This window comes from Danio aesculapii, chromosome 22 (genome assembly GCF_903798145.1).
Source record: "Danio aesculapii chromosome 22, fDanAes4.1, whole genome shotgun sequence".
Taxonomy (NCBI): Eukaryota; Metazoa; Chordata; class Actinopteri; order Cypriniformes; family Danionidae; genus Danio; species Danio aesculapii.
In genome coordinates, this window is record NC_079456.1 from 25,880,940 (window position 1) to 25,908,378 (window position 27,439).

At 37.6% G+C, this 27,439-nt stretch overlaps 1 protein-coding gene across 1 annotated transcript in view; it reads right to left on the reverse strand.

Annotated features, from left to right (window-relative positions):
- The window catches only part of crebbpa (CREB binding protein a), a 79,822-nt gene that overhangs the window by 37,561 nt on the left and 14,822 nt on the right, over window positions 1-27,439 (reverse strand). Inside the window, 4 exon segments of the mRNA XM_056448197.1 lie at window positions 3,519-3,762; window positions 3,850-4,005; window positions 20,502-20,993; window positions 20,995-21,119. Coding sequence (XP_056304172.1) covers window positions 3,519-3,762; window positions 3,850-4,005; window positions 20,502-20,993; window positions 20,995-21,119 — 1,017 coding nt within the window.

The window sequence follows — 27,439 nt, forward strand, 5'->3', positions numbered from 1 at the left end:
AATTACTTTTTATCTTTTAACTGTCTATTATAGCTTAATGTTTTTCTCAAAACAGCAACTTTATTTTGAGTTTATAAATTCGAGTCCAGAAAGCAGCATTGGGAGTAATGGATAAGTCTGATTCCCATTTAGTGGCTGGTAGAACTAATGCGTTGTGTGATTTTTATTTCATTTTATGTATTGGGAAAGTAATTTTTTGGAGAAAAATATATTAATAAACTCTGAGATTTGAGGGCAAAGGTCTAGATTGATTGATTTGAAGTCATTTTGATTTAATTGACCATGTGATTTGTAAATATTCCAAGAAGCAATTATTCCCAATGCTGTATGTCTGACGATATGGGAAAATGGTGACTTTTTCAAACATATTGCAAACTTTAAATTGATCTTAAAATGTCTCATTAAACTTAAAATGTCTCATTAAAAGGTCCACAAACTTGTGAATCTGATACAAGGTCAATAGTTATTATTGAATTATAGAAATTACATTACAGTGCTTTCTTCTTTCTCTCAAAACTGTGATTAGTTCTTGTATTATCTTGCACCATACAAATAGTTTTTCTTAGAATTGCGACTATTTCTTGTAAAGTTTATATTTTGTCATATTGCAAAGTGAAAAATACATGTAACTGTAGTTACAAAAAATCTAAATTCTTGGAATTTATCTTAAATGATTTATTTCCATGGCAAAATGAGTTTATACTCAAATGCGATATTTCACATTCAATACTTCGACCATAACAAACATCAATGGGGCGACTTGTGAATGTCTGTGTTTTTAAATAGAAAGTCATTCAAATAGTGCAAATAGCACAGCATATACAGTTACAATCAGAATGATTAGCCCCCCCTATGAATTTTTTTTCTTTTTTAAATATTTCCCAAATGATGTTTAACAGAGCAAGGAAATTTTCACAGTATGTCTGAATATTTTTTCTTCTAGAGAAAGTCTTATTTGTTTTATTTCGGCTAGAATAAAAGCAGTTTTTATTTTTTAAAAACCATTTTAAAGGTCAAAATTATTAGCCCCTTTAAGCTATATTTTTTCGATAATCTACAGAACAAACCATCATTATACAATAACTTGCCTAATTACCCTAACCAGCCTAGTTAACCTAATTAACCTAGTTACGCCTTTAAATGTCACTTTAAGCTGTATAAAAGCGTCTTGAAAAATATCTAGTCAAATATTATTTACTGTCATCATGGCAAAGATAAAATACATCAGTTATTAGAAATGAGTTATTAAAACTATTATATGGAGAAATGTGTTAAACAAAATCTTCTCTCCAATAAAAAGAAATTGGGGAAAATAATAAACAGGGAGGCTAATAATTCAGGGGGTTCAATAATTCTGACTTCAACTGTACATTATCAGTAAAACGGTGTCTAACTAGAGCAAAGATGCACATAACGCTCAAAACACCACATCAGGAGTAAAGCATCTCATTACTGCTTGTGCTGAGACTAAACAAGAGCACAGACAGCAGATTTACACAGGTCTACTACTGCACTCCTACACACAAAATACACAAGACACAAATAATTCAAGTAACTGAAGAAACCAAAAGAGTCAAGAATTTCCATTGTCTTACAAGGCAAAATAAAGAATGCTTTAAAAAAAAAAACAGCCAATGACTACTAAACATTTTGTTTCTTTATACATATATAAATTATGTACAGTTGAAGTCAAAATTATTAGTCCTCCTCTGAATTTTTTTTTCTTTTTCAAATGTTTCCCAAATAATGTTTAACAGCGCAAGGAATTTTTCACTGTATTTCCTATATATTTTTTTTTCTCTGGAGAAAGTCTTGTTTGTTTTATTTCAGCTAGAATAAAAGCAGTTTTGAATTCTTTTTAAACCATTTTAAGGTCAATATTATTAGCCTTGAGCAATATTTTTTTTTAATTGTCTACAGAACAAACTACTCTTATTGACCTATTCTACAATGCGGAAGTGCGCTGGTTTTTGCGATTGTTTTAGGACTTCTGACTCAGTTGTCTAAGTGAGAAATGACTAGAAATAATAAACGGCAGAAAACGATCAAACTACTCACTCTACAAACAAGTGTTTGCATGACTGTACATGAAAAGTAGAATAATATAATACGAAAAGATCAGTTTGCAATATCAAGCAGCAAAACGAGCTGTTTTTAACCTCTAAAAATGAAAAAAAAAAAAAAAAAAAAAACGGAAATGAATGAGACCGGAAGTTTCGAGCCAAAAAGATTCAAATGGCTGCGCCCGCTCATACGCGGAGAATAAGGTGAATACAATAGCCCCTTTCACACACTGATACTGGTAAATATTCTGAAAATTTCTGGAACAACTATACCAGTGAATTTAAAAAAAAAGCGCTGTTCACACAGGCAAGGACGTTCAGGAATTTTTTTTTCCGGAAAAGGCCATTCACACATCCATTCCAAAATACCGGCAAACAATGAAATCATTAACTAGAAATGGCCTCTTAATGGTTGAGCTTGTATTTGTAAACATAGAACACTTTTGTTGATGGGTTCACTTTTATTTAAAGCTTTAGCATCCATGTAGCTGCTTTTGGCAGAAGGATGAACCGCAGTTAAAAGTTTGCACATTTGACTACCTTACAAATTCTGTGGATGGATAAGTATTGTGAAGAACTTAAATGAAAACATGTGGAGGAACACTTTCGCATGTCGAGATGTACATTTGTCTGTGTGCTAGCACTCACCGGGGCACTCCTTCATGTGCACGAGTGCCACATGCTAGCATTTTATTGATTATTTTTTCAACAGTTGGCATTAATGATGAACATAGAAACGTTCTCTGACTAACATTTAGCAGCTAAATGTGTCTGGAAAAATATTCAAAGGATTTTATTTTCATAAACCGCGCAGATGTGAATGTGTCTGAATGTTCTGATTGGCTGGAGTAGACATCTCACGCAGAAAGAAAATTGTCGGAAAGAGCGCGTTCACGACCTTCTGCGTTTACACAGAGCAGCATTTCAGCAAATTACCGGTAATCTTACGACTTCTCTTTCCAGAAAATTGCCAGAACAAATTTACCAGTATTTTCAAAAAGAGCCTATTCACACATGATCCCTTTCCAGAAAATTGCTGGTAATTTCCCAGAAAGGTCTGTATGTGTGAAAAGGGCTAATGATTTGCCTAATTACCCTAACTTGCCTAATGAATCTAGTTAAGCCTTTCAATTGCACTTTAAGTTGAAGGCTAGTATCTTGAAATATATCTAGAAAAATCTTTTAAAATATTATATGGCAAAGATAAAAGAAATCAGTCATTAGAAATTGGTTATTAAAACTATTATGTTTAGAAATGTGTTGAAAAAATATACAGGAGGGTAATAATTGAGAAGTGCTAATAATTCTGACTTCAACTGTACCTCTGAATCTCTTTCTGCCCTTCTCATGTTGAGTTTAAAGTAGATCATGACACTCATATTAAACCTGGATTGAAGCTCATTTGGAAAAGGCTTCTGTTATCAGTCCAGTGGTGGGCACTGCATGTGGACTCACCTTGGCAGGACTTGCCAGCCTGGCAGTGTGTCATGTGGTTGAGGACGTTCTTCATGGTCCTGCAGTGTGGCAGAGCACAGGCTCGCATATCTCCATTGGCCTGCTCACGCCGCTGGCACTTGTGGGCATGAAGCAGCAGAACCAGCTGCTGCTGGATCAGCTTGCGCTTCTCCGGGTCAGCTGTGGGACCCGTCGATACGCCCTGACCCGCCACCATGCCTACCGACACCTGTTGCTGCTGGGGCTATAGGCGAGAGGAAAACAGTGAAGTTGAATCAACTTATCCGCCTGTTGTTTATGATCAGTTTGTTAATGTGATGGGGAAACTCACCATGTTTGGCACGCTGGTGACAGTCGCCCCCTTTAGGTCAGTTGGAAATGGGGGGAGGCTGTTGGGAAGGGCGCCTTTATTCTGTGCGTTCGTGCCCAGTTGTTGACCTCCAGCCTGGTACTGCCCAAATGGACTGTTGCCACCTGCCATGCCCATCTATAAAGCAAAGAAATGGACATATTATATCACATGATCCAACAGAAGATGTGGCATAAATGAATTGTAACATTAGAGTGACATGTAAAATAGATCGTAACATGAGAATGTCCTAGCACTCCATCACAGTATTTTGTGAATAAACTGTAAACAGAAGATCACAACGAAAGAAAAAAAGTTTGTAAAATATTAGTAATTCTATGAACCAGTGCCGCACAATATTGGAAAAAGCTGACAATGTGATATTTCAATATATGCACTACCTGACAAAAGTCTTGATGCCCATTCAAGTTTTAGGAACAACAAATAATAACTTGTAAGAAGTGGCTTATATGAAAGGCAAAGGTCTCTAAATTACACTTATTTTACCAAAATGAAACATGATTATGCCTTTTTTTAATTATTATTTAATCAGGACAGTAAGATCTGACTTTGCTTAGACAAAAGTCTTGTCACTTAACAGAAATAATGTACAGTATAGAACAGGGGTCACCAATCTCGTTCCTGTAGGTCCGGTGCCCTGCAGGGTTTAGCTCCAACTTGCCTCAACACACCTGCCTGGGTGTTTCCAAGTATCCCTAGTAAGAGCTTGATTAGCTTGTTCAGGTGTTTGATTAGGGTTGGAGCTAAAATCTGCAGGACACCGGACCTTCAGGAACAAGTTTGGTGATCCCTGGTATAGAATATAAAGTCATGGTGCAGTGGAAAAAGAATTAATATTGTGTCTGACTCCCATGAGCTTGGACGACTGCATACATACATCTTCTCAAACCCAAAAACTTATTAATAAAGTCATCTGGAATGGCAAAGAAAGCGCTCTGGAAGGGCTCCCAGAGTTCATTAAGATTCTTTCGATTCATCTTCAATGCCTCCTCCATCTTACCCCAGACATGCTCATAGTTCATGTCTGGTGACTGTGCTGCCCAATCCTGGAGCACCTTGACCTTCTTTGCTTTCAGGAACTTTGATGTGGAGGCTGAAGTATGAGAAGGAGCGCTATCCTGCTGAAGAACTTGACCTCTCCTGTGGTTTGTAATGTAATGGGCAGCATACATGTCCTGATACCTCAGGCTATTGATGTTGCCATCCGCTCTGCAGATCTCTCACACGCCCCATACTGAATTACTGAATGTAACCCCAAACCATGATATTTTCTTCACCAAACTTGACTGAATTCTCTGAGAATCTTGGGCTTCTGCAGTATTTGTGATGATTGGGATGCAGTTCAACAAATGATTCATCACAAAAAAAAAAACTTTTCCAAATGATCAACTAGAAGTTAAGTTATTATTTGTTGCTCTTACAACTGGGATCGACGACTTTTATCAGGTAGTGCATGTTGCGATAGAAATAATTTTACAGATGACTCCATTTAGAAAGAATTCAATGTTTTACATTGATGGTGATGGTTTTTATAGGTGAATGCATCTGCATTAAATATTCAAAATGAAACAAAAGGTAAAAAATGAACTAAAAATCGCGTCTTGGCTTTCGCAGTATTGAGGTACAGAAATACAATAAATCAAATATAAGTCAACACTGTATAGTCACATTGTATAAACAAATCACGTTTTGTAAAGTAGCAAACTTTGGAAATTCCCACTTGAAATCGTAGTCACAGGCTTTAAAACCCCATCCAAACAAAAAGCTTTCACATTATTATATTATAATAAACACTGCAATGATTCCACAAATCATGTGATCTGAACTGTAGTTCCTGGTTAATTATAATCCTAACTTGACATTGCAGAGTCTGCGATGTGACTACTGCAGATCCACACATTGCGATATCGATGCTGAAATGATATATTGGGCAGCCATAATATGAACTACATGATTTTTATTACTATATAAAAATTTAAATGGCGTGGTGATGGTGAAGCGGTGGGCAAGTGACAGAGCAGGTGTTGCCGTTTAACACCAGTAACTCAGTCAACACAGGCCATTGCCCCAAGCCTATTTATTATGATCTGAGTGTTGAGCAGAGCAGGGCTTGTGTCCTCCTGTGTTTCTCTGTGCTGATCTCCTGCAGTGCGCTGGCCGCTCGTTCGCTCTCCACTGTTGACACGGCTCCAGCAGACCAGATAAAAGAGGCCAGCTGAGTGGCATACACACACGCCGGTCCTCCTCAATCCTCTGCTCACTCATTCATGCACACTTCTCACACTGCTCTTTGTGCTTACTCATCCACACACACACGCATTTTCTCTCTCTCTCTCTCACAGCGGCCAGGATTCTCCCTACAGCAGATTTACAGTGCAGACAGTCAGGATTCCCCCACACTCAACCAACCCTGTTCATCCACATGATAAGACAGTTGCAACTAAGTGTGTGTGATGCTGACAAATATTTTATTTGGCAGTGAAAACTAACCTTCAAATTGACTACCCTTTCATTATGTTGGTGGCTGTTTTTGACCCATTGACTTCTATTATAATGACATCTTCTGATTGCAAAGCCATGACACCATATGATCATGCATTCTTGATTGTTGCTAGTTTTTCCTGTTGGGAAGAAGGAAAATGTGTAATTTTTACTGTTGATCATTAATTGTCAGCATTAACCCTTTATATAGGCCTGAGCAAAATGTTTCTGGGCAAGATATGGAGTTCTATGGTGTAAAACAGCAGATCATAGTCTGCGTGTATAAATATACTTATTATGTTTACTATGCTCTTAGAGCTGAGCTGCTTATTTAGATTTTTTTTCAGACATATCAATGTAACTGCACAAAGGTCTCACTCATACACACTATACTCTATATAGAAGGCAGAAACTAAACATTTTATGCACTGCAACTGACGATCAACAGTAAAAAAAAATTAATTTGACCTCCTCCCAAAAGAGAAAACCAGCAACAATCAAGAATGCATGAATATATGGCATAGCTGTTCAATTAGTTTGTCATGGGGGCCAGGTCATGGAAAGCATCCCAAATGAGGGGCCGGAGAGATATGACTTGCAATATAAATGATGACACAACAGCAATATGATAGCCCATATGTTGTATTTTTGCTCCTTAAGACACCCACCTTGGCTTTTTCAACATTAAAACATTAATATGTTGCATTTTGAAACTAAATAACTTCACTGCATTGTACAATGTGGCTTTTCAAACATATTCAAATGTTGTATTTCGAAGCAAAACAAAATCAGTGTATTGCTCAAGTAGGCTTCTTCTACATTCAGACACATTCATATGTAATGATTTAAACTGCGTAAAAATTAGGCATGCAACAATTATAGATTTTGGTTGTACGATTATAGTCTGAAGAATAATCATGGTTTCACGGTTATCACGATTATTGTTCATTTATTAAATTCAAAACACTAGTTTAGAAGAAAAAATAAATAAAAAAATTCACAAGAAAACTGCTTATATTTTAAAGTGTTGTTTAATGCTGCTCAGTAACCAAATACAGCACAAAATATTAATAAATAAAACAAACAATAGTCCATTTCCCATCCCTTAGGAACGGTATTACAAAAAATTTTGACTGTTTTAAAACCTTGACTTTTCCAAACCGCGGTATACCATGAAAACGGTTATCGTCCCATGCCTTGTCATACATACAAAATCATTTAAATAATTTGTAATAGCTCATCTAAGGTATCTTTTGTTTACATTGCACTGAAAGCCACGCACAACTCTCACCACTAAAGCGTGAGGTCATTTCTACTGAGTGGGTCGGTCTGCCTGCGAGCCATGCGCGCACTGCTCCCAATATGCGCACGTGTCCATTGGAAATAATGAACTTGCGTGTGGAAAAGACGCAATATGTGAACAGCCTGCTGCTATAGTTGATCCAATGTGCATGCGTATTAGCCTCGATATAAGCTCGGAACTTTAAACTAGCACACAGTTGGCATAACATTGTCTAGTTGCAGCAGTTTTGTTCCGTGCAACAGAAACGCGGTGTTGAGAAGCCTTTACGATTATTAAACGTAATGAATTAAAGTGCGGTTAATAGTAAAATCGGCTAATCATTGCATCCCTATTAACGATATCAGTGCATTATTCACCTTTTTCTCCACGTATGAGCAGGCGCAGCCATTTGAATCTTTTTGGCTCAAAACTTCGGGTCCATTCATTTTTAGAGGTTAAAAACAGCTTGTTTTGCTGCTTGATGTTGCAAACTGATTTTTTCGTATTATATTATTCTACTTTTCATGTATAGTCATGCAAACACTTGTTTGTAGAGCGAGTAGTTTGATCGTTTTATGCCGTTTATTATTTCTAGTTATTTCTCCCATAGGCAACTGAATCGGAAGTCCTAAAACAAAATCGCAAAAACGAGTACACTTCCGCATTGTAGAATAAGGTCAATACAAAAGGCCTTTTCTATAAATGTATCCAAATGTTTTGGCTGCTTGCGCAACTCGCTTAATGTCAGATTACTCTCGCCTTGCGCAGCCTTTAACGGCAGCTCGAGCAGTTTTGAACAGACACACGTCACTTCATACCTATAGCGGCTGTTTTTCACCTGAACTAAATTTATTTTTGATGTCTTGGTCACACTATTTGGAGGGCCGGAACAAATTGCCTCGGGGGCAGGTTCGGCCCGCGGGCCACCAATTGAATAACCCTGTTATATGGTGTCATGGTTTTGCAATCAAAAAAATAAATAAAATTAAAAAAAAAGTCATTATAATGGAAGTCAATACCTCCGTGAAGTTGGCAACCCATAAAAAACAAATAATCCCTAAAACTATGCCATTCGTTTGTGCTACGTTTGTGCCGATTTGTGCTGCAAAAACGAACGTTTGTGCTGGTTTAGGGTCTGAGATATTAAGCATTATTTTTTTTACCGTGTGACGCCACTTTCCACCCCATGTTGCTCAAATGACTTGAAATCAGCACAGGTCGTTTGTGCTTGATTTGTGCTGGTTTGTGCCGTTAAAACAAACACGGTATCCGTTTTCCTCGTTTAGACATAAGCAAAATATTTCAGAAGCAATGACGTCACTCTCCACCCCATTTCTTCTAAATCGCGCCAAACTGGTGGCATTCGTTTGTGCCAGATTTGTGCTGGTAAAACAAACACTTTATCTATTTTTGTTGTTTAGATATAATTAAAATATTTTGGGAGCCGTGAGGTGACTCTCCACCCTAGGTTGTCTAAATCACACCAAACTGGTGTCATTCATTTGTGCTGGTTTGTGTCATTAAAATAAACACTGTATCTATGTTTATTGTTAGATAGTGCCTAAACAAAACACTTCGGGAGCCGCGACGTCACTCTCCGCCCCATTATTTCCTCTAAATTGCAACAAAAGTGGTGTCAATCACTTGTGGTGGTTTGTGCCGTTAAAATAAACACTTTATCTATTTTTATTGTTTAGATATTGCCTAATCAAAACACTTCGGGAGCCGCGACGTCACTCTCCGCCCCATTATTTCCTCTAAATCGCACAAAACAGGTGTCATTCATCTGTGCTGGTTTGTGCCGTTAAATAAACACTTTATTTGTTTTCATTGTTTACATATAACCAAAATATTTAGTTTTATTTGTGCTGGTTTGTGCCGTGGAAATGAACATCAGATATTTATTCATGCACAAATATGTTATTTTTCGTTTGCTCACAATTTGTGCTTGTTTGTGCTGCAAAAAATATTATTTGTAGGCCTAAAAATAATATTAGATCATTTAAAGGTCTCTCGACCCCAGTTGCTTCATTTAATTGTCTCATTTGTGTGCGCTTCATTTGTGCTGGATAGCCTACCTATGAAAGTTTCGCATACCCGTAGTCGTAGACTTATTCACTTCTATTGATTTCTAGATGTTAAAAACAGCTCATTATTCTTGATGTTGCAAAGTGATATTTTCTTATCATATAATTCTTCTTTTCATGTATAGTCATGAACAAGTTTGACCGTTTATTATTCCTAGTCATTTCTCAAACAACTGCAAAAACGAGCGCACATCCGCACTGAAGAATAAGTTCCATACTAGTGGTATAAATCAGTCCACAACATCATACTATCATATATATATATATATATATATATATATATATATATATATATATATATATATATATATATATATAAAAAATTCAATTCATCTTAGTTTCTATAGCGCTTTTGCAATGTAGATATGTAGACCGTGTCAAAGATAGTAAATTGAAACCATGTCAGTCCAGTTTAGTTTAAATTTCATTGCTGAAAGTCTAAACACTGAAGAGCAAATCCATCGATGCACAGCTCCACAAGTCCCAAACAAAGCAAGCCAACAGTGACAAAGAACAAAGTTCACCAATTGACAAATGTGAAGGAAAACATATATTGCTCATTCTTTAATATATATTGCAACTTATTCATTTTACAACTTTAAAATTATTTTCTCAAAAGAAAACTTTGGTAAAGTCTGTTTGAACTAATCAGAAACATTCATCAGTTTCTCTCACTTTAATTTGATTGCTACAGTGCAAAATGAGATTGCATCACTTTATAATCTCATACCGCGTCTAAAACCACGTTGAAAACGCAACGCATCCTACTTTGTTTACGGATTTTAATGCATTTGTGAGCTTGTGATCCACTGACGTTTGTCATTGCTTTGGCCACCGTCAGCTGTTCCTACACACTTGCGGCGGTTAAGTTTCAAAATAGTTGAGCTTTTACCACTGTGTGCATTAATACTGAATGCGTGTCACTTTTTTTACTTATGATTAAGAATAGAGCAATATGCTGGTGTTTAACTGCATTGCTTTAATGCACTCACACATTGGGCTCACACATACACTCTGCATTACCTCAAAATTGTCTCTCTCTGTCTCTCGCTGAACGCGGTTGACCAATCACAACAGACTGGGTCATTAGACAAATCAGCGCAGATTAGCATCGCGCTAAGTAGGGGTTTGGAAACAAATGAATCGCTGAACGAATCATATAGGAGTTGTTGGGAAAATTTGCTAAAAATAAATGCATATTATAAGACAATGAAAGTGTTTTTTGACCTTGCATGCATATCAGCCTCTTGTTGGAGACCCCTAAAACCAAAATATGACCCTTTTTAAATGCTTAATAGGGGCTCTTTAATTGGTACAACCAAAATCTATAATCGTTGCATCACTACACACTGCATTAGGCTTGGGCGGTAATATGGCATACTGCGGGATCTAAAAATAGCAATGGTATCAGTTTCAATACAGTTATATTCAATTCAATTCACCTTTATTTGTATAACGCTTTTACAATGTAGATTGTGTCAAAGCAGCTTCACATAAAAGGTCATAGTAAATAGGAACAGTGTAGTTCAGTTTGTAGTGTTTAAGGTTAGTTCAGTTGAGCTCAGTTCAGTGTGGTTTAATAATCACTACTGAGAGTCCAAATATTGAAGGGCAAATCCAACGATGCGCAGCTCTACAGATCCCGAACCATGCAAGCCAGTGGCGACAGCGGAGAGGGAAAAAAAAAAAAAAAGTTCACTAATTGGCGAAAGTGAAGAAAAAAACCTTGAGAGAAACCAGACTCAGTTATACTGTCATAAAAAACAATGTACTTATATAGGAGACAAGTATTAAATATTATTTATTTAATGCCTAAAAATGCATATGCATCATTGTCATCACAGGACAGTGTGGAGGAGAGAGAGGTGAGGTAAGATCGTGAGTTGCGCACCAAGTGACCTGGTCTCGAAAAAGAACACAACCTCTGCAGTTTGGCAGTATTTCGTGTTTCGACCGAATGAAAAGGGAGACGTGGTAAATACGAACTAGAGGTCTGCTTTCCCGCTGCTGTACTGTGGGAGCCACAGGACCAGACTAGATATCTTACAGTGCGGGAATAAATATCCAAATAAAGCGCAGGATCGGTCGGTAACTCTGGTGTAATTTGGACGGGAGCGAGCGGATGCTGTTTATGTGTGTGTGTGTGTGAATGAGAGAGAGCCTGATGCTGTGTGTCGCTTGTTTGGTGCTGTCTATGTGTGTGTGTGAATGAGAGGAAGCGTGGTCCTTTGTGTCTATGTGTGTTTATACAGACAGCTTGTTATAGGCTAATTTAGTCCTGCGCAGATCTCTAATACGAACAAGACAAACAGGTGACCGCGAACCTAAGGTCACATATACGGTATTCAGTTTCTAAATGGTTTAGGCACAAGCCAACAGTTTGGTGAAGCTGTCTGTGCCTTACATCATTTTTTTTTATTATGCACGGTAATACCGTATACCGAGGTAAAATAGAGAGGAGGTTTGACGGTATCAAAATTTGGATACCGCCCAAGCCTACACTACATCCAAGAACTTACAGTACGTCCAAAACTGCTAAATAAGGGTTTGGTTCTTGTTCTTGTGATAGCAAATAATGCAAAACAACGACATTTTTCACCCTTAACCCCAATAAATTACTATATATTTGCACAGAGGGATTTGAATTTGTAATACAAATGCACACACCTGCTAATACCGTCGCCTGAGTGCTGCTTTTAGAGACCATCAGTCAATAACCCATCTATCACAAATAGACATGTTTTATTCATCAAATTTGCATAGAGCACAGAAGAGATGTGCATGCATGTAACTTGGCACTTTAGATGGAGAGCTTTTCATTTGCCTTCCCATCGAGCGCAATTCTGCGGCTGCCGTTATCGCAGACCTTCAAACAAAATGGCAGAGTTTAAGAGCATTCTGGCATGCAAGCGCTCTCATAACGCGAGCATTTAAGCTTAATGAAAAGCACAAGTGCAGGAATGAGTCATGCAATCAAACAATGAGGCAGCAAAGCGCGGCGGCTCCAGATAAAGAGCGATAATGGGAGTCCGTCTGCTGCTACGCTGGCAGATAAAACTGGACGTCCAGCCTGATTTACACACCAGTTAGATTCCACCAGAATAACAGAGTTCTAAAAAAAAGATATAAAACAGATTTCACTAAGTATAGCTGTCATAATTCAAAGTGAGGCAGGGATTTGTTACGCATCTGGATGCAATTGTTAAGCTGTTGTTCTTGATAAATTTGTCAAATGAGCATTCGTTGACTGTAAAGGTATTCTTCGTGTAAAGTGATAACATGTTTTAGAGGAAATGAAATGAAAAATTAGGTTTAATTTAGATTTGAATTACATAATGAAATAAATAATTGCATTAAATAATGTATTAATAAAGTGAACTAGAATTTTTCAGTTTTCATTTAAGTTTATGTTAGTTAGTTTACAGCATAGGTCTCAAACTGGATACCTGGAGGACCACAGCTCTGCTCCAACCCTAATCAAACACAGCTGATCCAAATAATCAAGGTGTTCAAGACTACTAGAGACCATTAAGCAGGTGTAAGTCGGAGGTATTTGGAGCAAAAATCTGCGGAGCTGTGATCCTCCAGGAATTGAGATTGAGACCACTGGTTTACAGAATAAGATGCCTTGGAATGTTATGATTGAACAATCAGAATCAAATATTTCAGACAGCTGTGTTATAATTGTTGATAACCTTTTTTTAATTGCTACACCTTGTCGATGGTCGTTAAAGCATGGACATTGTTAATGTATCACATCAGAGAGTTGCTCTCTCAACATTACGATCAAATAAGACTCTGCTATGTGAAAACTAGGGCTGCACGAAAAAAAAAACAATTTATATATATATATATATATATATATATATATATATATATATATATATATATATATATATATATATATATATATATATATAGCGATATGAATACAATGTCACCATAAGGCTTGAATAGCTCTACTTGGAAAGAAATCTTTCATTTAGATAAATTGGGGTGATTTTTGTGTGGGTGTAAGTCATGTATAAAAAAATAATAAACAAATTGCAAGCAAAATAATTAAAATAGAGCAATGAAAAAAGATAAACTAGGGCTTGGCGATATTGCAAAAAAAAAATAAATAAAAAAAAAAAAAAAAAAAAAAAAAAAAATCACGATACCATTAGATATCCAATTCGAGTTATTTAATATTTTTTAACAATACATTTAGGAATGTTAGGATTTTTTTTAATTACTTTAATTTACCAACATTACTAAGGCAAACAGTTTTAATAGTCAAAAACAGAAATATTTCAACAAAATATCTAATCTTTATAATAGAATACACATAAGTATCAAAGAGACTCTTAAACTTGATAAATAACATGTTACAAAGTGTGTGCAATAGCAAAGTGTAAATGCTGAACAATCAAAGCTAACTTTAAGTTGTGAATAATAGAGAAATTACCAACCTACAGAGCAAATTACTTGACACGGTTGCAAAAAAAGACCGGTTGCAACAGCAAAAATGATGTGTTGTGCGGTAGGAATTCCAAATTTGAAAGTCCAAAATCAGAAAACTGTTAACGTACACCACACTGCTTTTAATGCCAACAGCAGACATCTTTGGCTAAAAGGGAGCTGAATGGAGTGAGGACCTCCTTATAAATGGTGGACTCTGCAGTTCTCATTTCATATCAGGTAATTCACGCTTTGCTGAATCTTACACATTACTGGTTTTTGATTGCAGCAATGATTTCAGCAAAATGATGATTACCCAGGCTGTGTACAGTTCTGTCTTTTTTCCTTGTCTTTGGCTAGGCAGAACCTTGGTTTTTAGCACTACAAAAGTTTTGAATCCGGTAATCATGAAACATTATTTCTTGCAGATGACCACACAGAACAACATTGTTGGCATCCAAAGACTTGTAGCCCTGTAACTTTTCTCATGTAAAACCACTCGGAGTTTCAATGAGATAGTTGTATATTTTGGGCTGGATGCTTGGCTATTTCATCTTATTCAATATCCATTGAGAGGGTGCTATCGCAAATGGACCTGCCAGATGAACACCGCTCACTTTAACATTAATTTTGCCGAATCACTGTGCTTATCACTGGGTGACTAGCTGTTATAATAAGCTGAATGCATTATGTAAATAATATATATAATATGTAATCAATATAACTTACCTCTAATACAGCGACAAACTCTATACCACATCAAATGTCATTCCCTCCCTGTATATGCTAGCGCGACCATTTTTTTTTATGGCAACCTCGCTGCGCGCACACATCCTGAATGTTTACAAACAGGTAATTCGTCTATAATGATACTGTAAACCTCAAACTCTGTAAACAAAACAAATTATGATAGTAAAATCTGAGCTTTCAAGTAAAGGAGCTAACCATCATTTATTTATATACATATTGCGACATTACAAATTGTGAAGTTGAATGACTTTATTACCACCTATGCTAAAAAAATCTTTCAGATGGGGAGCTAGTGACTGGGATGCACATGAAAAGAAACCAAAAAGTCACTCTGGTGTCATCCTTACATCCTTTTTTTATTTACAATCCCCTCACTGCTGCTATACGGCACTCATTTCCACATGCTCAGACCTGAAGTGACAAGGGCAAACATGTGGTTTCCTTCACCATTTTCTATGGCATCTCTCATAACTAGGCGACCAGTGCTTTATGGTTTTCCAGAGAGTGCAACAGTATTCAGGTACAGAAACTGTATAGTCCTCATCGTATTAATTCAGTAAAATTATTCTTTATTAATGTCACAAAATGTACTTTTTTGTGCCCAAAAGCTTTTTAAAGGGCACCTATGGTGAAAAATCTACTTTTAAAGATGTTTGTACAGACGTGTGTAAGTATAGTGTATAGACCGTCATATATATATATTTTTTTAATTTAACAAAATAAAAACTGTGGACCAATTGGAGCGGTTCTCAGACCGACCGCAACTTGACATGGGAGTGCGGTCCCCCGCCCACCGATTTGATTGACAGCTGCGTATTAACATGTCAACTTAATAACGCATATAATCATATCAACAAGAGAGGACGAGCGCAAAGCAACCAGTCATAAAGATCTGTTCAGTCGTGTCAGAACAATTATAAAAGAAGACGCTTCAATCCCGGTTGTGGACATTAAATCAGGTTTATTTTGTACATTAAAATAACAGATATCCATACAGCAGTGATGAATAACCTGTATCCTGTCACATTTGCAGCCAAAACAGTGCAAAGCTAAACGTGCACACTGTCTGTGTGTGTTTGTCTGCGCTGTGTGTGTGTGTGTGTCTGCGCTTTGTGTGCATGTCCTCGCTGTGTGTGTGTTTGTGTGAAGTTTATTACGACATCGCGTGTGACTCCTCGTTGCAACTCCACAACAAATGTATCAAATACTCATTGGTAAAGTTATCACTGTAGTATATCTCACAAACACTACGTGAGGTCTTCTTCCTGAGGCAGCCGAGAGCGGCGACTGAGGCATGCTGACACGCACGACGTGGGAACGGTGGGTGGAGAGGACTAGCCTTAAAAGGCACAGTACAAAAAAAACAGCAACAAGCTTTTACCAGCTATAAAACAGAAACTTCAGACAGCTATAATAAATAATCTGATGGGTGTTGAGCTGAAACTTTACAGACACATTCTGGGGACACAAAAGACTTATCCTAAATCTGGAAAAAGAGGTAACCGAGGTGCCCTTTAAACTCTTGAAATGCCTTTTAAACGCATACAAATGACAAATTTCACTCTGTTATGGTTATACTTTGCAATGACTTCACACATCTCATATATTCTCAACTGTTGTGCATTCAATATTGCACATCCTGCGATGTGTGTGTCTGCAGTCATCACATCGCAATATTGATGCTGAAACTATATATCGTGCAGCCCTAGTAAAAACCACGTCGTTTCCAGCTTGAACAGAGCTGAAGCAGCAGCAAGTGAAAGCCTGTTGATTTGCCTGCTTTGTTGGGGACAGCACCTAGGTGTTTCAGATGAAGCACCAGCGTATCCTGTATAGACCCAATGTGCACTAAAGCAGACATCATTAAGGTTTAAGTCCATGTATATCGGAAACTGCAACCGTTTTTTTTTTCTGAATTGTGACAGTTCTTAGAGAAATTGAATGTTAAATAAGAAAACTGTGGGCGTGGCTTGTTTTTTTTTTTGCTGCGAGCTGATTGGATGTAGTAACGTATGCATGTCATTCAGAAAGATCGAGAAAAGCATTTGGCGAGTTTACAACCTAACAGACATCTCCTCCTCCTCTTCATCCTCCTTACCATTACCGTTTGCTGTCAAAACAGACATATGGAGGGGCGTGGTTAAGTATGTTAACCACGCCTAATGCTGCGTTCACCCCAGATGTGGATGAAGCATCAAGCACGAATGATTTACATGTTAAGTCAATGCAAAGACGCGAACAGACATTCAGCGGCGAATTTGACGCGCATATCGTGCAAATCGATCGAGTTGGAAAATCGGAACTTCAGCGGACATTCATGCCGCGTTAACCATTCATGAGCTTTGTCTTGTAGGGGCGTGATTATGACATAGCGCCTGTTGTTGATGTTCCCGGGGAAAATTCTCACCACTGAAGATTTCATCATAGTATAGTTTCTGGAGGAGTTGATGAACTCACAGAGCTGGATGCATTTCTGAAAGGATCTAGTGGACTCAGAAACAAATCCAAACAAATTGACGCTGTTTGTCAGCCTTTTTAAAAGCACATAAACACAACTATTCTCTCAATAAAATCCAAGTTAGCCATTTAGCAATGAAGCTAGAGTCACCAGGCAAACAAAAGCCCCGCCCATAACACAAATCCGCATCTAATGTGGGGTGAATTTGATGTGCGAATGAAGCAGATTTGACGCGCGAATGATGCAAGCAAACTGAAAATGTTCAAGCATCTATTTACACGCATATTGCGATTTATTCACGCGTTCCGCGTCTGGTGTGAACAGCATAATACCTCAAAATCATGTAATCTGTGCATTTTAATTTTAGATTACAAGAGAGCAAACATACATTTTCTTAGTGACACGCACAGATGAATTGTTCACCACAAAACTGGCAACGTGAGCTAACAAATTCATTTGGTTGGGTCTCGTTTGGGGTTATTTTTACCGGTGCAAAATCGATACTATATTTTAATCATTATAATTGAACAACATAAATATATATTTATATTAAGTTTAAAGTAAACAACAATTTATATTTTATATATTTGAATTGCATTAATATATTTCTTTTGATCATTTGTTTGTTAGCATGAATGCAAAATTTGCATTACGCTATTAACATTAATAGATTAATTTACATTAATCTCATTAATGTGAGATTAATAAAGTATTAATTAACATTAACAAACATTAATTAAACGAATCGTAAATTAAACGAATGATAAATTAACAATCTCTGCTACCCTCAGGCAGACGGTTCCACAGCATCCGGTCACGCACCAGCCGTCTGAAGGAAAGTTTCTTCCCTCAGACTTTTAGGCTGATGAACACTTAACACACCCCACAGAAACTCTTCCACACCCCTCATTGCACACCATCAATATGTAGCATGCACTGCACTTTAAACAATCCATATTTAAAACAATACTGCCTACAACTATGTGTACACTTACTCATTGTACATATCGCTATCAACACTGCCAATTTTACATTGTCCTGTTTTGAGTATGTTGTAGTATTCTGCTCTGTCGTTGTATTTGCACTGGAGCCAGCACCTAAGCTTTTAACTTTTTTAAATCACTAGCCACTGAGGCTAGTAGTTTTCCAACATTCCTACTAGCTACTCTGCATTTTCACTAGCCACAATTTTATTGTTGGGAAAATAATCTCCACATGCCACCTCATTCATTTCACTTGGGTCATGGTTTCATAGGATTACAATTCATTTTTATTTCACATGACTTTTCAGAGCTCAAAATGAAGGATTTTCCAAATTTATCTCTGACCACACCAAACATATAAATAATTATTACTTAGCCACATTTTACATGTGTCAAAACAAGCAAAATATACAAATATACTTTTTATCTAACAAAACATCTGCACAGTAATCTGTCCTGGCTAAAGGTCCCATCACCAGTTAACTACACATAAATGGGGAGTAAATCTCCCATAAAAGCCATGTTACTGTAAAAAAGTTATAATTAAGCCATATTAACGCAAAAGAAAGCAGGTGAAAAAATGTGTGCGATGATAAAAAGATGATCACACACACACGGTTAATGCTAGACCGATAAATAATTTGTTCAAGGAATCGTTAAAGTGAAAACAACCGGTGCTGCTTACAAAAAGACAAATTTGGAGCTCTTGAAAGCAGCAAGACATGTTGTGGGTGCATGTTCATCACTTTTTGTCTAGTCTGTTTGAAAGAGAACCGATCACATCAGTTACGTTTCTAGGTATGGTTGCTTCACGCAACGAAACGGGAGCGCGCACATCACATCAGCTGTTAGCGTGAATGATCCTCCTTCTCAGTCTTCAAAGCTGTTTGGAATTCAATATTTAGAGATGGTGTGACACAACGCGTACTTATATGTGCCTTTGATGTACACCTTGATGCTTCTTACGTTTTTGTCGCAGCACCAGTGGCACGGGAATTAGGAACCAAAATTCCTATGCTGATTCGGTCTGGTGCGTACCAGTTACAAAGGTTTAGTAGCCAACCCTAATTGAAATGGAATTATTTAGGGCTGTAACTAATGATTTTTTTTTGACTGGTTGTGCAAATATTTTTCTAAACACCTCTTAAATTTGACATTTTCTGAACTCTGACAGCACACTAGTGAGATTCACAGTGCAGTAAAGACATCATACACATTGACTTCAACTGAATTAATAGAATCAAATATTGTGTTACTATTTCTTGTCAAAATGAAGTTTGTTGTGATTTCAATGTTGTTTTGACTTCAAAAATCTGAGCAAAAGCATTTATATTATTAGTAGTATTAGAATTGGTACTTAGAGTTATTAGTATTGTTACTTTTTTAACAGAAACGATTAAATCACAATGTAAGTTTTATTATTAAATTTAGCTGTTCATGAACGTGTAGGAATAAAATAAAAAATAATGCAGAAATTCATATCAAATAGACATAACTTGTAACTTCTGGCTGATTCACAGAAAACCAAAATGGAAGTTGTAGCTGCTCATCACCATAGCACCAATGCAATTTGATTAAATAGATTGAATTACATGCGTTCAAACAAAAGGTTCAGAAAAACTTGAGATCTGCAGTCAGTTGATTTATGCCTATCAGAGCTTTCTGGAAATGAAATGAAAAGACTTGAGGTAAAGTGCATGATTTTTGAGATGCTACCCATTTTAAAAAACCTACTCTATTTATTATTGTGTTCCTTGTACTCCATTTGATTAAATGGCGCATTCAAGTGATGTCAAAAAATCTTAATGACAAGTTTATGCACTTGAATACCAGTCATAATAAACCATAAAGTCATTTTTTTCATTGACAATAAAATGCAATGAACAAACATTCATATACTAACTTACATTTACTTCATAAATGTACAACTTTAAAAGCAAAAGTAAGCTACACTGACATCTTTCCATTGTCTGAACACACCAGAAGGGATAAACACGACTTACCAACTAGAACACACTAAAAGCTTGCTGTTGACAACATAACTTCAATATTAAATCATATCATCTTAAATCTCAATACAACTATGCTCCCACAATGACCCAAACCACAGCAAAGAAAGCTGGCAGTCTCACCTTGGCCTGCTGAGCGTTGATGCCCAATTGCTGTGCCCCTTGTGTGAGTGTTTCTGCCAGGACACTTCCTGCTCCTCCAGGCGCCGCACCCACTCCTCCTCCCACTCCAACAGAAGATGCCACCTGCATGGTGGCACCCTGATACATTCCCTGTGTGCCTCGACCGCGGCCTACAGGCCCAAGAGCTCCATTTATCACCTGACCCGACTGAGCGCCCGCGTTCTGTCCCATCATGCCGCTGTTCAGCATACCCTGGTTAAACGCCATGCCAGCTGATCCGGCATTATTGCCCTGCGTCCCAGGAGTGCCCCCTGGTTTTTGTGTTTGGGAAGGGTGGGAAGGGGAGCCTTGGCGTAGGGGACTCTTTCCGAGCCCACCAAGCTGAGGTCCGATGCTGCCAGGTTGCGGGCTGACCGAGTTCATGCCAGCGCTGCTTCCCGGCCGCAGGAGCTCCGAGAGTTGCTTGTGCTTGGCAGCGGCGTCGGGGACATGGGCCGTGAGCGCCCGTACCTGCAGCCCCGCCGTTTGAGGGCATGGACATCAGCCCCAGGTCTCCGTTAGGAATCAGCTCATCTGGAAGATCGTTCTCCAGGTCATCCCAGGAAAGTGAGCCCAACTCTGAGGAAAGAAAAAGAGGGAAGAGTTTAACATCTCAGAAACGTTTCAAGCAGGGCGCACTCACACTATGCAATCCGAACTGTGCCCAGGCGCATATCCCGGATCGTTTGAGTGCTCTAAATCGAGCTCAGGTGCGGTTCAGTTGGCCGGCCCTGTCCTGGTTGGAAGAGGTGTGCCAGAGCGTGGTTCACTTGGGATTTGGCGGGGTAACGCTTGTAGTGTGAGTGCAAAGCACGTCTTAGCCCGAAACTGAAGACGAGACGTCACTTTAAGGGACTGTTTCATAAGGATTATTAATCATTCTTACTGAACACAAACTGTCGTAGATTATTAAAGACGCAAACCCCTCACTGCACGACTGCTGCGCCGTCAGCAAACCTCCTAATTCCTGCAGCACGAGGACTTTATGATTGTTAATGAGCATCATCTGTTCGGCGAAATATTTGACTGTCACTGCATCAAAAACGATGCTAAAACAATATAACTAAGAAATGTCCACTGTGCTGAGCGAGAGCGCTTACTGAACAGCGCATCATTGATGGCGTTCAGCACGCTCAGGCTCAAATGCAATGTGACGTGCGGGCCGTCGGGGGTACTGGAGAGGGTACAAGCGTGCTTCTGCCTGGTTCAAGGCAACTGTACATGGTGCGAGTATGCCCTTACTGTGGCTACACGATACTTGAGGGAAAGAAGAATACATTAGAATACAATTTTTGCAATAGTGTTGTCACGATACTGCAATCTCGGTATTGAATTTTTAAAAACTTCCCATTTCCCGCCTTACATCCAAGAGCTGATACAGGGACACTTGAACGGTTTTAAAGCCACAAAGATCAGATGGTCTGTCCTATGCGGTAGGTGCACACAGCGTTTTATCTTTCTTAGCAAACACAAAGTGTCGTGCATAAAAAACAAATGTTTACAGTGTCAGTATAACTACTCTAGCCTATATAATGTTGAATATAATGCAAGAGGGAATCTGATGACAATGTCTAATTTACCAGTGAAAAAATGGTCTAACATGTTGTCAATGACAAATGACAAGCATAGGTCTCAAACATAATAATTTAACTTTAGAATTTATATTTATATTCTGATGTAATCATGTTACTGTGCATTAACAACCAGGACAAGTTTTAAAGTCTGTTCAAGTCACAAATTCTAATTCTGTTCAAGTCCAATTCTATACAAGCTTTAGCATTTTAACCAACAATAGACCTACACATAGGCCTGCTTTTATTATTGTTGTTTTACCATGTTTGGTAATTAACAATAACAGAGTCAATATTATGAGAAAACCGTGATCTTGATTAAGCAAAAATAATTGTGGTTCTCATTTTAGCCAGAATCGTGCTGCTCTGTGAATAGGAGTGTTAATGGTTTCCTGGATTTGAAAACAAAACAAAAAAAATCCCAGAAAGAGAAGAAAATTCTGTCTGCTCAGAATTTTTTATGACACACAGCAGAAAAAAAAAAAACCCACGCTGAAGTGCATCTGCTAAAGACCAATGATATAATAAGCGCAAATAATTTTATATATCTAATAAACTTCACGGTGGTTTGCTTAGTGACTAGAGTTTGCTATTTACCTGAAAGACCGATATCCCTATGGAAAGAAAAAAATTGCTTAATAAAAAATAAAGCACTCTTTACAGTCTGTTCTGTTACACTTGCTAAAGGTTTAATAAAAAAATTATAATAATGCAATGTTCGACAATAAAAATAAACTGCCAAAATCTGCTTTAAACGACAAAAAGGTCCATACCATAGGAAAATACATACTGACAACTCTAATAAATCTCATATATTAAAAGGCTAATTGAAGCTGTGGTTTTCACACCATGCAAATATTGTTTTAGCAGCTTTATGTTGCAAGGCAAAACAGCAGAGAGAATAGCAGTCAAAATCAATATGCCTGCATGAGGCTTGATCTACAACCGAGTCTGCTAATAGCCCTAATAAATCCACCTCATCCATTAAAATCTGCTAATGAACCACCGACACTTTACTCTCACACACAAACACACAGACATGAGTGTGTATGAGGCAGCAGAACAGCTGGATAGAGACGTCTTCCAGCAACTCCATGACCGACCGACAGCTGTTAGCTTATTTGGCAAAGCAAATACCACCAAACGCAAGGGAAAATTGATAAAGACAATGCCACGACTGATTCAGGTGCGAGGGGCGCAATAAATTAATGCATTTGATAATTGACGATTACTTTTTTCTTCCTAGTGGGCTCACCTAAAGAAAGCAAGTAGTGCATAAGACAGCATGCAGATGGACACTTTATTGGTCGCAAAGCAAATATGTATTAAAAATAAGAACCTACTTCAATGTATGTGATGTTGAATGCCATTTTGATGAAATGGCGGGCAGAATAAAGTATATAATGCATAGTATGTTGCACAATTGTGATCTACTTCTGAATCTTGTGTTCACCAAAAACAGTATGTATGTATGTATGTATGTATCTATGTAGTATGTATGTATGCATGCATGCATGTATGTATGTATGTATTAGGTCTGCACAATATTGGAAAAATCTGATATTGCAATATTTCAGAAGGTACAGAAATTGAATAATCACAATGCAAAACAACGTATTTCTTACTTTGTCTCATTTGTAAAATATTAGATTTTTATTTTCTAAAATAAAGTATTGTTTTGTTTTCACTTCAAACAAATAGGTGAAAATTAAATTAGTTTTTGCCTTAAACCAAGCAACATTTCCTTCCAATGGGGTACGTAAAATCTAGTTTTTGCTTTGAAATGTCGATATTTGGACTAGAAACAAGACAAAGATAAGCGATGATGTATAAATAGTTAAATACAATGAATCTTTGTTACATCTCCAAACATCATCATTTCTTGTGCCCAAATGTTTACACCCTCGACAGGCCTTAAAACACAAGCGAATGATCAACTTTGACTCTATTATGGCTAAACTCTACAAATTATGTGTTCTGTGGCTCTTGGTCAACAATGATTCCAGCTCAACATTGCATATCTTGCGATGTGACCATTGCAAATGCGCACATTGCGATAAAGATGCTGAAACGATATATTGTGCAACCCTAGTATGAATAAAAAAAGTACATAAGGTATGTATTAAAATAAAACATTAGTTTGGTAAAAAGACAATACAGCATCCTAATATTTGTAAAATTTGCCACTTAAAGGTGCAGTATGCAGGAACTAGTCGTTAAACTACGTATTGAAGTCCAAATTCAAAATAGTGAAGAGAGTTTTTTTGACCTAACCCTTCAAACAATGACTCAAGGTTGCCAGATTGATGATGATAACACTCTGTAACTGCATCTCATTTCAGAGGCTACTATACCATATACATTTATAAAGTCTTCATTATTGAAATGAAATACACTGCATTTACCATCCAGATGGAGATATTTTGATAAATGTACCTTTAATGATTGACTTTTACTTTGTGTGAATATTAAAAAATGTGTCTGAAAACAGATGATGCAATTTCTTGATTAAAATATAAAATATGATCAATTTAATAACTTTGATTACTCAATCAACTAGTCGAAAGATTAATACATATAAAAATAGTTGTTAGTAACCCTATTAGGTAATTATTTGAATTAGGTAACCCTAATTGAAAGTATATTCCACCTTCAGAAGCGAACAAATAACATCCCTCAAACTTTAAAACCTTTTTTTCCACCTGTATTTAGTGTTTTCCAATTGACTGGCTTGACAAAAATGCATCTTAATATATCAAGAACACTTTTGAGTATCTTCATGGTTGAGGGATCAACAATAAGAAGAGAAAAGAGAAATAAAAAATGCATGTCAAAAAACAGCTTGGGCTTTAAGAGGTTAAGATCTGATTTCTTTAAAAAACTGTGATCTTCACTGCCTGGATGAGATACGATATAAAGTGGGTATCAGACCACACAGGAAGCTCTGCATTAAATTAGATTTTTCCGCACCATGTTAAAATATGGAAATTAATTTTCACCCAGTATTTACACTGGAATATCTGTGCTAGCCTGCTGCTAATGACGGCGCCTGCGTTTAAACGATCTTTCATCTCTTTTTACACTTTAACAACCAAATGGTTGTTCAAGTCTATTTGACTGATTGTATTTTAATTACATTACAACATTGATGCTGTAAAAGGAACCTTATGAAATTGAAAATAGTCACATAAAGCTCTCATAAATCTCAGTCACATAAAACACTAGCTGTGCATATATAGCCCATTGGGAAAATACTGGCAACTCTCAGATTATTTGTGCGTTCATTCTAATTTTCATGGATATTTGGAGATTAATGGATAACACATCTGGCATGGTTTATGTGCAACTTGAAATGTATTAAAAAGAAAAGGAACATGGCAACATTTGATACCTTGAAACTCTAACATTCATCAATGAAATGTTGCTAATAATATACATCATGACTTTAGCTGAAAAATACTAAAATGTAACAAAAAGATTGTATCTCAAATTAAGTAGTATACAAAACACAGCAAGATGGGACGATAACCGTTTTCATGGTATACTGCGTTTTGGAAAAGGTTTTAAAACAGCTAAAATTTTCTGTAATACCTTTCCTAAGGTATGTGTAAGATTTTTATTTACATTCTTTTTTTTTAGGACAACAGTATCTCCAGCAGAAAAGGTATCCAAGATGCCATTTTAAATTGTAATGAAGTCTGTGTTTTTGAAACTAATGAAGACAGCAGAAGTCAATGATTCATTTTCATTATGTTTATAGCTCCAAAATATTTTTAATAATTATTTTTTTGTTTGTTTTTTTACCAAGACATTTAAAAAGAACATATTTTAGAGCAGTAATCACAATACCGTGAAACCATGATATTTTTATCCAAGGTTATCATACCATCATGTCAGAATCTTTTACCGGCCCATGCCTACACAGCAATTACTAATCAATATGCCGCATGCAAAAATCCCAAGTAGCCTATGTTTTGGCATATCTGAATTCTTGCTCACCGTGAGCGGTGTTTCCCCACACTATACTCTGTAGTTGCTGAATGCCTCTGATTGAGATGCAGCATGGGTATCACCAAGGTCACACCGGTTCGAGAGTAAACACAGACACACACACGCTGTGAGACACAGCAGGTGCTAAACATGCGGGAGGCAGGAGCGGGGATCATCTCTTTTCTTTTGCTTGCTGTTTAATAACCCACATCACGGAGCCAGACTCATGCTTGCGTACACACTCAGTCATCTGGTGCCAATGTCCCGCCCTCTCCGTGCTTGGAGCCGAGCCAAAATGCAAAGCAGCATTTGGGTTCGGAAGCACCTTGGAGTCTCGGGTCCCAATGGGGGATCCAAATTTGTCCCTCCATCATCGCGCTGAAGCTTGTTATAGTGGCTCCGGCGGTGGGCTATAAATAGTCTCCCAGCGCAGCAGCAGACCACAGCTGTCGTTCCTCCATGTCTGGAAGACAGCGGGCCGTCTGAGCTGGGACAGGTGCGTTTCTACTGGGATTTCACATAGATGGCGAGAATGCCAATAAATCTGGAGGAAGTGAGACTTTCAGCTCGGCTATGCGTCGTTGTCAGTGTTCGATTCAAGGAAACAGTTTATTTAAAATCCCAGTATTAATCATATAATTTACACAATCTAAAGCTGTGTAGTGGACAAGAAACATATCACTACACATTGGACTAGGGCTGCATGATATTAGGAAAAGACTGACATTGCAATATTTTATATTTTCTGCGGGGGGGTGGGGTCATTATTTCAGAATTATTGGGATCATTTTGTAGAGCATTTGCAAAAACTATAATAAACCACTAACAAGCATTGATAAATACAGTAGAGCAAAGAAACAAGTAAAAAGCCTGTTTCCACGAAGCGGTATGCTACGGGTCACCTTTATCAGGCTTACGTTTCCACTGCCAAAAGGGTACCATTGGTACTAGAGGTGTGAACCTACACCGGTTTCACGGTTCGGTTACGATTATCATGCCATTGATTCGGTTCAATTCGATATCTCGGTGCATTGACGATGCTTTCCATACACAATTTAATAATTTTACTTCACAGGCGCTGTTCACCGATGAGTGACACTGATAAACTGCAGCAGAGCAGTGTTGCCAAATTGGGCGATTTTGGATAGGCATTTCGGCAGGTTTTGGATAGTTTTTAGGCTGGAATCAGTCAGCTACATCTGGGAACACTGCAGCGGTGATCACAGCTGATCCATGATAGAGGCAGTGGAGAAAACTCGCGCACTCGTGTCTGTATCCAGAAGTATTGCTGTAGCAGCTGAGAGGAGAGGAAAGGTGGAGAAATAGAGTTTACTTTCA